At 54.3% G+C, this 13,058-nt stretch overlaps 2 protein-coding genes across 2 annotated transcripts in view; both read right to left on the reverse strand.

Annotated features, from left to right (window-relative positions):
- The window catches only part of LOC114589761 (uncharacterized), a 498,312-nt gene extending 497,516 nt beyond the window's left edge, over positions 1-796 (reverse strand). Inside the window, exon 1 of the mRNA XM_077927915.1 lies at positions 112-796. Within this exon, the coding sequence (XP_077784041.1) occupies positions 112-513 (402 nt within the window). The 5' untranslated portion in view covers positions 514-796. The remainder of the gene's footprint in view (positions 1-111) is intronic.
- LOC114595246 (uncharacterized) overlaps positions 1-4,121 on the reverse strand; it is a 45,935-nt gene extending 41,814 nt beyond the window's left edge. The window contains exon 1 of the mRNA XM_077927951.1: positions 4,084-4,121. The gene's annotated coding sequence lies outside the window, so the exon portion shown is untranslated. The remainder of the gene's footprint in view (positions 1-4,083) is intronic.
- Positions 4,122-13,058: the final 8,937 nt, after the last annotated feature.

The following is a 13,058-nucleotide window of genomic DNA, read 5'->3' on the forward strand; positions in this document are numbered from 1 at the left end:
ATTCTATAGATGCCTTCCCATGAAAAGAATGGGCCAACAGTAGAGCATTATGGGATGTTCTCCATCCTGTTTGGAGCCCCTTGGGAGTATCCAGAGCAAAGTCTCTCTCACCTGCTTTCTCTCCTCTGCCTGACTCAGGAGGAAACCTTCAGCCAGGGCCACCGCCTGGGAACTGGTCTCCGCTCCACAGTCCCTCACCCAGCTCTCCATCTCCGGTGGAAGGACAGCCAGGAACTGCTCCAAGATCACCAGGTCCAGCATCTCAGCTTTCGTGTGCCTTTCTGGCTTCAGCCACTGACCGTCAAGGTGGTAGAGTCGGCTGCAAACCTCTCGGGGTCCTTTGGCCTCCTGGCAGCAGAACTGCCTCCGCTGCTGGCTCTGCACCTCTGAGCGGAGTGTGTCCTCCTCACCCAGGATCTTCTGCCCAGAGTTTTCCCATAATCCCCCACTGCTCCCAGTTTGGATTGCATGGCCTCTTCCTGCTCCAAGGCCAGCTGAGTCTTGCTCATCCATCTGTGCTCTCAGGAAGCCTCTGAGAGATCGGAAGGAACCCTTTGGTCTTCTGCCAAGTTCTGTCTGTGCTAATGAGGGGCTAGCAAATCCTATAAAGCAAATAGATTGCTAAGTTAGAGAAGTTTTAGGTCAGAAGAAGAGAAATCATAGAATCATAGAGTTGGAAGAGACCACAAGGGCCATCGAGTCCAACCCCCTGCCAAGCAGGAAACACCATCAGAGCACTCCTGACATATGGTTGTCAAGCCTCTGCTTAAAGACCTCCAAAGAAGGAGACTCCACCACACTCCTTGGCAGCCAATTCCACTGTCGAACAGCTCTTACTGTCAGGAAGTTCTTCCTAATGTTGAGGTGGAATCTTCTTTCTTGTAGTTTGGATCCATTGCTCCGTGTCCGCTTCTCTGGAGCAGCAGAAAACAACCTTTCTCCCTCCTTTTATACATGACATCCTTTTATATATTTGAACATGGCTATCATATCACCCCTTAACCTCCTCTTCTCCAGGCTAAACATGCCCAGCTCCCTTAGCCGTTCCTCATAAGGCATCATTTCCAAGCCTTTGACCATTTTGGTTGCCCTCCTCTGGACACGTTCCAGTTTGTCAGTGTCCTTCTTGAACTGTGGTGCCCAGAACTGGACACAGTACTCCAGGTGAGGTCTGACCAGAGCAGAACACAGTGGCACTATTACTTCCCTTGATCTAGATGCTATACTCCTATTGATGCAGCCCAGAATTGCATTGGCTTTTTTAGCTGCCGCGTCACACTGTTGGCTCATGTCAAGTTTGTGGTCATCCAAGACTCCTAGATCCTTTTCACATGTACTGCTCTCAAGCCAGGTGTCACCCATCTTGTATTTGTGCCTCTCATTTTTTTTGCCCAAGTGCAATACTTTACATTTCTCCCTGTTAAAATTCATCTTGTTTGTTTTGGCCCAGTTCTCTAATCTGTCAAGGTCGTTTTGAAGTGTGATCCTGTCCTCTGGGGTGTTAGCCACCCCTCCCAGTTTGGTGTCATCTGCATGTTCCTTGAGCAAGCATGGATGAGTCTTCCTAGGAACCAGGGTGGGACTGTACCAAACCATGAGATATCTTCTGAAGAAGAAGACGGAGTAGGAGGAGGAGGAGGTGGAGAGAAGAGGAAGAAGAAGAAGAAGGAGAGGAGGAGGAGGAGGGGAAGCAGACTCTAGCCCTCCTAGAAGGAAGATTGCAATGCAAAACGTGGAGGCAACTGAAGGGATTTCTCTGAGGTGAATCGGTCTAGTTGCTCCTGCCTTCCAGTCAATGCATGAAGTCAGAACTGACTGACAAGGGAATAACTTCTTGTGGAAAATGGATGCCTGGCTCTAGTGGGGGTCCTCGCCTGGGGGTCCTCAGGAGTTGTTCTCCCCCCACCCCCACTCCCCTGCTTCTGTCTCCTTTTCTTGCACTTGGACTCTCTGCCGCTCTCCAGACCGACTCCTGGGGTGGAGTCCCTTTTTCTTTGCTCTGAGGGCCAACACCCTGAGGACCAAGTGGGCAGGGCCAAAGACTTTTCCCTTGTAATTTAGGCTGCTAATTTATTATGATTATTCTCTTAGAAAGCTTCACACACTGATACGGATCGGAAGGGGGGGGTACCTCCTCTCCCCCCTCTCCCTTGGAACAACCGAGGCGATGACCTCGAGGGTACCCACGGTACACCCACCCAGTCCCCTCACCGTTGCACAAGCACCACACTTCTCCCATAACTTCCTTTCTTCTTCCTTTCACGAGCGAAATAAGCTCATATATAAATATATTCCCCTATCTCTCTCTATGCCTATTTGCGCTCTATACTTAGAACGAGTAGACCGGGCGTCCCTGTATCTCCGCTTATTCCTATGGCCGCGTCTTAGCCAATCACAGCCGTGCATTTGTCCTGCAGGAGCTAGCTCAGGGAGCCCTTGCACGCCTCATTAAACCTACTGACAAGCTGCTGACGGCCCCCCGCAGCGAGAACAATGGAACCGAAACTTCCGACCTCGTAATCTTGTCAAGACCTTGTTACAATGTATCCATTCAGCTCGTAAACCTGTCAAAACCCTGTTACAATGTATCCACTTTGTTTCCGACTTTGACCGAGGCTACGGAATAGGTTGGAAACCATCGGAACCTTTCGAAAATCATATAAAATCAACCATAACTCCGATTTCCTTGCTCTTGGTGTCATTCAACTCAGCTCCCTTTGGACTCCATGATGGCACCCCGACCTCCATAATCCCTGAAGCGGCAGGGCACGTACACAGGAACTTCTTAATCCTGTCAGATCGTCCTGCCTAACCCTTCCTCCGGGCATTACCAGGTGGCAGACGATGCATATCACTGTCCCATTGTCCTGCCACCACCGGTACTCAAGAAATGTTTATTTATGTATATCCCTCACTCCGCACATTCCCCCTCCCTTGTCTCAAATGTTAATCAGTGTAACCCCACCTCTCTGTAAACATATTCATGACGTGTGTAATATATTCATGATGTAATCCATGAAACCCAACCTTCCCATAATGTATTCATGACGTTTTCATGCACTGTATTCTGGGACTTGGAGGGAACTTTTAAAAGTCTATGTCGCCCCATTCTCGGGGTTCAATCTCGTTTTGAACCTGTTGCGCAATAAACTTGGATCTTCGTACTTTGCTCCTGCGTCCGGCTGAGCTTCTTTTCCTCCGCAAAGACCCACGGACTCTGTCCGATTGGCTGGGTGGCAGGGTAAATACGCACCCAGATTTTCCGTAACACACACACACAGCCATTGATGCCAAGGTCCCTGGAGGCTCAGGGAGTAGCAGATGTAGAGGATGTGGTCCTGGGATGCCCTGCTCTGGGTGCGAGGGGATGGCTGCAGTGGCCTCTGTGGGGAGCTGCCCTGGGAGACACTGGGAAACTGGTCCCCAATGCAGCAGCCAGACTATGGGCTGGGATCGCTCTCTTTATTCCTACTACAATTCCCATCATCCCTGACGATTGGTCTAGCTAGCTAGGGATGATGGGAGTTGTAGTCCAAAAACAGCTGGAGGCCCAAGGTTGGGAAACACTCTAGTCCACCTCCTCGCCCAGCTTTGGAAAACCATTTGCACCTTTTCCCTCTGTTGTGCAGTGATGCTGAGCGACATCACAGAGAGTCAAAGTCCCAGGGACTCCTTTTTTTAAAGAAGGAGATTTTGGGGGAGTCATTGTTTTTCTGAAGGGGGTGGCGGAAGGCCAACTGAGTTTGGGATCCTCTGATCTGCAGGAAGGAGAGCGTGGCAGACCTGGCCCCTCCCTGGCAGGACCCTCTCCTCCTTGACTTGGGGTCCCCCCCTTCCCCCCCCCCACGCACTCTCTCCTTCCCTGACCTTCCTCCTGGGGAGTCTGGCAAAAGGCTCTGGCTCTCAGCCCCGGGGCTCCTTCCTCCTCTGGGTAGCAGGAGCATATGGGGGGGTCTTTGCACCCCTGACCTTCTCCTCCCTGACTTGGGGTCCCCCCCTGCAGGAGCAGATCAGGCCCCCAGGCACCCTCCCCTGCTGCAGCCCTGGGACCCCCACCAGATCCCAGAGAGAGAGGAGACTCACCAGATCCCAGGAGGGGGGAGCGAGGCAGCCCTTGCAGCAGAGACACAAAGCAACACCCCTGGCAGACCTGGCCCCTCCCTGGCAGGACCCTCTCCTCCCTGACTTGGGGTCCCCCCCCCCCCGCATGAGCAGATCAGGCCCCCCAGGCATTCTCCCCCGCTGCAGCCATGGGACCCCCACCGTCTCCCCACCGAAGCCTCTGGGGAGAGAGAGAGAGGAGACTCACCAGATCCCAGGAGGGGAGAGCGAGGCACCCCTTGCAGGAGAGACACCAAAGCAGGAAAGGACTGGGGAGGGAGGGGCCTTGGCTCTGGAGGACCTGCCCCCCCTTGCTTCCTGGCCTCTCTAGGAAGGCAGCTCGGTTCCCTTTAACCCTTGCAAGGCCAGTCCGCCCTGCTCAGCCCTCTCTCCCCTTTCTGAACCTCAGCTCTTTATTCTTTTTAATGGCTCTAAGGGGGCAGCTTCCCCCTGGCTCCGCCTATGGCAAGGGATCCTTTTTGGGGGGGGCCTTTGGCTCTTGGCTGGGCTCTGAGCATCTCCCTCGGTCCCTTTTTTGGGGGGGGGGCTTTGGCTCTTGGCTGGGCTCTGAGCATCTCCCTCGGTCCCTTTTTGGGGGGGCATTTGGCTCTTGGCTGGGCTCTGAGCTTCTCCCTCGGTCCCTTTGGGGGGGGCCTTTGGCTCTTGGCTGGGCTCTGAGCATCTCCCTCGGTCCCTTTTGGGGGGGGCTTTGGCTCTTGGCTGGGCTCTGAGCATCTCCCTCAGTCCCTTGGGGGGGGGCTTTGGCTCTTGGCTGGGCTCTGAGCATCTCCCTCGGTCCCTTGGGGGGGGGGCTATGGCTCTTGGCTGGGCTCTGAGCATCTCCCTCTGTCCCTTTGGGGGGGGGCCTTTGGCTCTTGGCTGGGCTCTGAGCATCTCCCTCGGTCCCTTTTGGGGGGGGCTTTGGCTCTTGGCTGGGCTCTGAGCATCTCCCTCGGTCCCTTTGGGGGGGCCTTTGGCTCTTGGCTGGGCTCTGAGCATCTCCCTCGGTCCCTTTGGGGGGGGCCTTTGGCTCTTGGCTGGGCTCTGAGCATCTCCCTCGGTCCCTTTGGGGGGGCCTTTGGCTCTTGGCTGGGCTCTGAGCATCTCCTTCAGTCCCTTTGGGGGGGCCTTTGGCTCTTGGCTGGGCTCTGAGCATCTCCCTCGGTCCCTTGGGGGGGGCCTTTGGCTCTTGGCTGGGCTCTGAGCATCTCCCTCAGTCCCTTTGGGGGGGGGCCTTTGGCTCTTGGCTGGGCTCTGAGCATCTCCCTCGGTCCCTTTTTGGGGGGGCATTTGGCTCTTGGCTGGGCTCTGAGCATCTCCCTCGGTCCCTTTGGGGGGGGCATTTGGCTCTTGGCTGGGCTCTGAGCATCTCCCTCGGTCCCTTGGGGGGGGGGGCCTTTGGCTCTTGGCTGGGCTCTGAGCATCTCCCTCTGTCCCTTTGGGGGGGGCCTTTGGCTCTTGGCTGGGCTCTGAGCATCTCCCTCGGTCCCTTTGGGGGGGCCTTTGGCTCTTGGCTGGGCTCTGAGCATCTCCCTCGGTCCCTTTGGGGGGGGCGCTTTGGCTCTTGGCTGGGCTCTGAGCATCTCCCTCAGTCCCTTTGGGGGGGGGCATTTGGCTCTTGGCTGGGCTCTGAGCATCTCCCTCAGTCCCTTTTGGGGGGCCTTTGGCTCTTGGCTGGGCTCTGAGCATCTCCCTCGGTCCCTTTGGGGGGGACTTTGGCTCTTGGCTGGGCTCTGAGCATCTCCCTCGGTCCCTTTGGGGGGGGCCTTTGGCTCTTGGCTGGGCTCTGAGCATCTCCCTCGGTCCCTTTGGGGGGGGGGCATTTGGCTCTTGGCTGGGCTCTGAGCATCTCCCTCGGTCCCTTTGGGGGGGGGCTTTGGCTCTTGGCTGGGCTCTGAGCATCTCCCTCGGTCCCTTTGGGGGGCCTTTGGCTCTTGGCTGGGCTCTGAGCATCTCCCTCGGTCTCTTTTGGGGGGGCCTTTGGCTCTTGGCTGGGCTCTGAGCATCTCCCTTGGTCCCTTTGGGGGGGGCATTTGGCTCTTGGCTGGGCTCTGAGCATCTCCCTCGGTCCCTTTGGGGGGTGGCCTTTGGCTCTTGGCTGGGCTCTGAGCATCTCCCTCGGTCCCTTTGGGGGGGGGCTTTGGCTCTTGGCTGGGCTCTGAGCATCTCCCCCGGTCCCTTTGGGGGGGGGCTGTGGCTCTTGGCTGGGCTCTGAGCATCTCCCTCGGTCCCTTTGGGGGGGGGCCTTTGGCTCTTGGCTGGGCTCTGAGCATCTCCCTCGGTCCCTTGGGGGGGGGGCATTTGGCTCTTGGCTGGGCTCTGAGCATCTCCCTCGGTCCCTTTGGGGGGGGCGCTTTGGCTCTTGGCTGGGCTCTGAGCATCTCCCTCGGTCCCTTTGGGGGGGCCTTTGGCTCTTGGCTGGGCTCTGAGCATCTCCCTCGGTCCCTTTGGGGGGGGGGGCTTTGGCTCTTGGCTGGGCTCTGAGCATCTCCCTCGGTCCCTTTGGGGGGGGCATTTGGCTCTTGGCTGGGCTCTGAGCATCTCCCTCGGTCCCTTTGGGGGGGGGCTTTGGCTCTTGGCTGGGCTCTGAGCATCTCCCTCGGTCCCTTGGGGGGGGGCCTTTGGCTCTTGGCTGGACTCTGAGCATCTCCGTCGGTCCCTTTGGGGGGGCCTTTGGCTCTTGGCTGGGCTCTGAGCATCTCCCTTGGTCCCTTTGGGGGGGCCTTTGGCTCTTGGCTGGGCTCTGAGCATCTCCCTCGGTCCCTTTGGGGGGCCTTTGGCTCTTGGCTGGGCTCTGAGCATCTCCCTCGGTCCCTTGGGGGGGGGGGCTTCGGCTCTTGGCTGGGCTCTGAGCATCTCCCTCGGTCCCTTGGGGGGGGGCTTTGGCTCTTGGCTGGGCTCTGAGCATCTCCCTCGGTCCCTTGGGGGGGGGGCTTTGGCTCTTGGCTGGGCTCTGAGCATCTCCCTCGGTCCCTTGGGGGGGGGCTTTGGCTCTTGGCTGGGCTCTGAGCATCTCCCTCGGTCCCTTGGGGGGGGGGCTTTGGCTCTTGGCTGGGCTCTGAGCATCTCCCTCGGTCCCTTTTGGGGGGGGGGCTTTGGCTCTTGCCTGGGCTCTGAGCATCTCCCTTGGTCCTTTTTTGGGGGGGGCCTTTGGCTCTTGGCTGGGCTCTGAGCATCTCCCTCGGTCCCTTTGGGGGGGTCCTTTGGCTCTTGGCTGGGCTCTGAGCATCTCCCTCGGTCCCTTTTTGGGGGGCCTTTGGCTCTTGGCTGGGCTCTGAGCATCTCCCTCGGTCCCTTTTTTGGGGGGGCCTTTGGCTCTTGGCTGGGCTCTGAGCATCTCCCTCGGTCCCTTTGGGGGGGCCTTTGGCTCTCGGCTGGGCTCTGAGCATCTCCCTCAGTCCCTTTTGGGGGGGCCTTTGGCTCTTGGCTGGACTCTGAGCATCTCCCTCGGTCCCTTTGGGGGGGCCTTTGGCTCTTGGCTGGGCTCTGAGCATCTCCCTCGGTCCCTTTGGGGGGGCCTTTGGCTCTTGGCTGGGCTCTGAGCATCTCCCTCGGTCCCTTTGGGGTGCCTTTGGCTCTTGGCTGGGCTCTGAGCATCTCCCTCGGTCCCTTTGGGGGGGGCCTTTGGCTCTTGGCTGGGCTCTGAGCATCTCCCTCGGTCCCTTTGGGGGGGTCCTTTGGCTCTTGGCTGGGCTCTGAGCATCTCCCTCGGTCCCTTTTTGGGGGGCCTTTGGCTCTTGGCTGGGCTCTGAGCATCTCCCTCGGTCCCTTTTTTGGGGGGGCCTTTGGCTCTTGGCTGGGCTCTGAGCATCTCCCTCGGTCCCTTTTGGGGGGGCCTTTGGCTCCTGGCTGGGCTCTGAGCATCTCCCTCGGTGTCTTTTTGGGGGGCCTTTGGCTCTTGGCTGGGCTCTGAGCATCTCCCTCGGTCCCTTTTTTGGGGGGGCCTTTGGCTCTTGGCTGGGCTCTGAGCATCTCCCTCGGTGTCTTTTTGGGGGGCCTTTGGCTCTTGGCTGGGCTCTGAGCATCTCCCTCGGACCCTTTGGGGGGGCCTTTGGCTCTTGGCTGGGCTCTGAGCATCTCCCTCGGTCCATATGGGGGGGCCTTTGGCTCTTGGCTGGGCTCTGAGCATCTCCCTCGGACCCTTTGGGGGGGCCTTTGGCTCTTGGCTGGGCTCTGAGCATCTCCCTCTGTCCCTTTTGGGGGGGCTTTGGCTCTTGGCTGGGCTCTGAGCATCTCCCTCGGTCCCTTTTTTGGGGGGGCTTTGGCTCTTGGCTGGGCTCTGAGCATCTCCCTCGGTCCCTTTGGGGGGGCCTTTGGCTCTTGGCTGGGCTCTGAGCAGTGATTTTTAGGAAGTCATTAGTTTTCACCAGGCATCCTATTGGGAAGACCCAGTTTTCCGAGTCCATGTTCTGGAAGTTGGGCAATAAGGGCAGTACAGGATTCCTACTGGTGTACCGACCTCCCCGCTACACCAAGGATTCCCTGCTTCAGGTCGTGGCGGATGTTCTCCTGGAGACACCTAGCTTGGTCGTCCTAGGGGATTTTAACATCCATGCCGACATGACCTTACAAGGGGCCGCTCAGGACTTCGTGGAAAGCATGGCCTCCATGGGGCTGTCCCTGAATAAGTTTGGCCCAACTCATAGCCATGGACATGCCTTAGACTTGGTGTTCACCTCTATGGATGTTGGTGATCTGACACTAACTAAAAGCAAAACAAAAGAAGTGCCATGGTCAGATCACTTCCTGGTGCAACTGGACTTCTCCGCAATCCTTCCCCTCTGCAGGGAGGTGGGACATATTCGGATGGTCCGCCCCCGCCACTTAATGGATCCAATTGGCTTCCAGAGAGTGGTAGGGGATGCTTTATCCCAAGCTGATGGCCTTTCAGCTGATTCCCTGGTGGCACGCTGGAATGCGGAGTTAACCAGGGCTATTGACTGTCTGGCTCCGAAGCGCCCTCTCCGATTGCATGGAGCCCGGACAGCCCCGTGGTTTTCCCCGGAGCTGAGGGTGATGAAACAATCGTTGAGACGGCTAGAGCGCCAGTGGCGGAAAACTCATTCTGAATCAGACCGGACACGGGTTAGAGCTCAACGTCGAGCCTACCAAGTGGCAATGGCGACGGCGAAGAGGGCCTTCTTCGCCACCTCCATTGCATCTGCAGAAAACAGCAGCAGGAGACTTTTTCAGGTGGTTCGCAATCTATCGGAACCACCTGTACCACCGGGGCCTGGTAGGGACCCCAAGATCTCCTGCAATGCTTTTGCAAAGTTTTTTGCAGATAAAATCGCTCAGATTCAGAAGGAGGGAGACTCCACCGTGGGAGCAGGGCCAGGGCGGGAGAGTGCTAGAGTTCTGTCTGGTCCTGTTACATGGGATCAATTCCAGTCTGTTACCTCCGAGGATGTGGACAGGCTGCTTGGAAAAGTGAAACCGACCACCTGTCTCCTTGATCCTTGCCCATCCTGGCTGATAAAAGCGAGCCGGGAAGGGCTGGGCGATGGGCTCCGCGGGGTGGTGAATGCTTCCCTCTGTGAGGGAGCCTTCCCAGACCCGCTGAAAGAGGCGGTTATTAAACCGCTTCTTAAAAAAACATCTTTAGACCCGGCCAATTTGGCCAACTATCGCCCAGTCTCAAATCTGCCATTCTTGGGCAAGGTGATTGAGTGGGTGGTTGCTGAACAACTCCAAGCACCCCTGGAGGAAACGGACCATTTGGATCCCTTCCAATCGGGATTCAGGTCTCACCATGGGACTGAAACTGCCTTGGTCGCGCTGGTTGATGATCTCCGGCGAGCTAGGGACAAAGGTGAGAGCTGTTTCCTAGTTCTGCTGGATCTCTCAGCGGCCTTTGACACCATCAATCATAACATCCTTCTGGACTGTCTAGAGGGGCTGGGAGCTGGGGGCACTGTCATACAGTGGTTCCGCTCCTTCCTCCTGGGCTGTGTCCAGAAAGTGGTGGTGGGGGATGAGTGTTCAGACCCCTGGGCTCTCACTTGTGGGGTGCCTCAGGGTTCTGTCCTCTCCCCCATGCTTTTTAATATCTATATGAAGCCGCTGGGGGAGATCATCAGGGGGTTTGGACTGGGTGTTCATCAGTACGCAGATGACACCCAGCTCTACCTCTCCTTTAAATCAGAACCAGTGAAGGCGGTGAAGGTCCTGTGTGAGTGCCTGGAGGCGGTTGGAGGATGGATGGCGGCTAACAGACTGAGGTTGAATCCTGACAAGACAGAAGTACTGTTTTTGGGGGACAGGGAGCAGGTTGGTGTGGGGGATTCCCTGGTCTTGAATGGGGTAACTGTGCCCCTAAAGGACCAGGTGCGTAGCCTGGGAGTCATTTTGGACTCACAGCTGTCCATGGAGGCGCAGGTTAACTCTGTGTCCAGGGCAGCTGTCTACCAGCTCCGCCTGGTACGCAGGCTAAGACCCTACCTGCCTACGAACTGTCTCGCCAGAGTGGTGCATGCTCTAGTTATCTCACGCTTGGACTACTGCAACGTGCTCTACGTGGGGCTACCTTTGAAGGTGACCCGGAAACTGCAATTAATCCAGAACGCGGCAGCTAGACTGGTGACTGGGAGTGGCCGCCGGGACCATATAACACCGGTTCTGAGAGACCTGCATTGGCTCCCAGTACGTTTCCGAGCACGATTCAAAGTGTTGGTGCTGACCTTTAAAGCCCTAAACGGCCTCGGTCCTGTATACCTGAAGGAGCGTCTCCACCCCCATCGTTCAGCCCAGACACTGAGATCCAGCGCCGAGGGCCTTCTGGCGGTTCCCTCATTGCGAGAAGTGAGGCTACAGGGAACCAGACAGAGGGCCTTCTCGGTAGTGGCGCCCGCCCTGTGGAACGCCCTCCCATTAGATGTCAAAGAGATAAATAATTACCTGATATTCAGAAGACATCTTAAGGCAGCCCTGTTCAGGGAAGTTTTTAATATGTAACGCTGTACTGTTTTTAACACTGATTGGGAGCCGCCCAGAGTGGCTGGGGAAACTCAGCCAGATGGGTGGGGTATAAATAATAAATTATTATTATTATTATTATTACCGTATTTTTCTACTGAAGAAGATTCAGATGTGGTAGGATGAAGAAGAGAGTCTATCCCAGCAGCAGGGAGAAAATGGCGCAGTGATAGAAAGTCGCAAGAGCAGAAAAAGGAAATAACAGTCCCTGCTGAGTGAGTACAAAAGTGAAAGTCCTCTTTCTCCCAGGCAGACATTTGTCTGATAACACAAGGAACATCATTGACATTTTGGAGCTATTGCAAATGAACACTAATACAAGAGCAGTGTTGAGTTTTATTGATGCGGAGAAGGCCTTTGACAATATTTCATGGAATTTTATGAAGAAAAATCTTAAGGGAATGGGAGTGGGACGGGGGTTTGAAAATGGTATAGACGCAATCTATTCAGAACAAAAAGCAAAATTGATAGTTAATAATGTGGTGTCAGAAAAGTTTAAAATTGAGAAAGGAACACGACAGGGTTGCCCTATCTCTCCATTGTTATTTATTTCGGTCCTGGAGGTGCTCTTGAACATGATTAGAAGGGACCGGTTGATTGAAGGAATTCAGGTCGGAGCTAAACAATACAAGCTTAAAGCCTTTGCAGATGACCTGGTTTTGACATTACAGGAGCCATAATCTAGTACTAAAAGGGTTTTAGAACTGATTCAAGAATTTGGTCGGGTGGCGGGATTTAAATTAAACAAGCAAAAAACTAAGGTTTTGGGGAAAAATTTGACAACTATGGAAAAAGAAAGGTTTCAGAAGGAGACAGAGTTAAATGTGGTTAAGAAAGTGAAATACCTGGGGATTAATATGACGGCTAAAAACTTGAATCTATTTAAAGATAATTATGAAAAATGTTGGTTAGAATTTAAAAAGGATTTAGAAATTTGGTCAAAATTGAAGCTTTCCTTGTTGGGTCGAATTGCAGCTATAAAGATGAATGTATTGCCAAAAATGCTGTTTCTGTTTCAAACTTTGCAGATTGTGGACAGGATGGATTGTTTCAAGAGGTGGCAGAGAGATATCTCTAAATTTGTCTGGCAGGGCAAAAAGCCCAGAATAAAATTTAAAATATTGACTGATGCTAAAGAAAGGGGGGGATTTGCCCTGCCAGACATGGTTGTACTATGAATCAGCAGCATTCTGCTGGTTGAAAGACCGGCTACTTCTTGAAAACACTGACATTTTGGATTTGGAAGGGTTCAACAATGCGTTTGGGTGGCATGCATATCTGTGGTACGACAAGGTTAAAGCTCATAAAGCATTTAAGAACCATATTGCCAGGAAAGCAGTGTTTAATGTCTGGACAAGATACAAAGATTTATTAGAAAATAAGACCCCAAGGTGGCTATCACCCATGGAAGCTAAGGCTCTGAAAAGACTCAATATGGAGGTCAAGTGGCCAAAATATTGGGAGATAATAGAAAAAGATGGAGACACATGGAGACTGCAGAGTTTTGAGAAATTAAAAGACAAAGTGCGAGATTGGTTACATTATCGTCAAATTAGAGAGGTTTTTATTATGGACAAAAAACCAGGTTTCCAGGTGGAAAAATCGAAACTAGAAACAGAATTGTTAGAACCTAAAACTAAGGTACTTTCAAGAATGTATAACTTGCTGTTAAAATGGAACACTCAGGATGAAACGGTCTAATCAGCTATGATAAAGTGGGTGCAAGACATTGGTTACAATATTATGTTTGCTGACTGGGAACGGTTATGGATCACCGGAGTGAAATTCACGGCATGTAATGCCTTAAAAGAAAATATTATGAAAATGATATACAGGTGGTACATGACCCCAGTCAAGCTTGCAAAAATATACCATTTGCCGGATAATAAGTGTTGGAAATGTAAAGAAACTGAGGGAACATTCTTTCACCTTTGGTGGATGTGCCCAAGGGTCAAGGCTTTCTGGGAAATGATCTATAATGA

Source organism: Podarcis muralis, chromosome 4, assembly GCF_964188315.1.
Source record: "Podarcis muralis chromosome 4, rPodMur119.hap1.1, whole genome shotgun sequence".
Lineage (NCBI taxonomy): Eukaryota > Metazoa > Chordata > Lepidosauria > Squamata > Lacertidae > Podarcis > Podarcis muralis.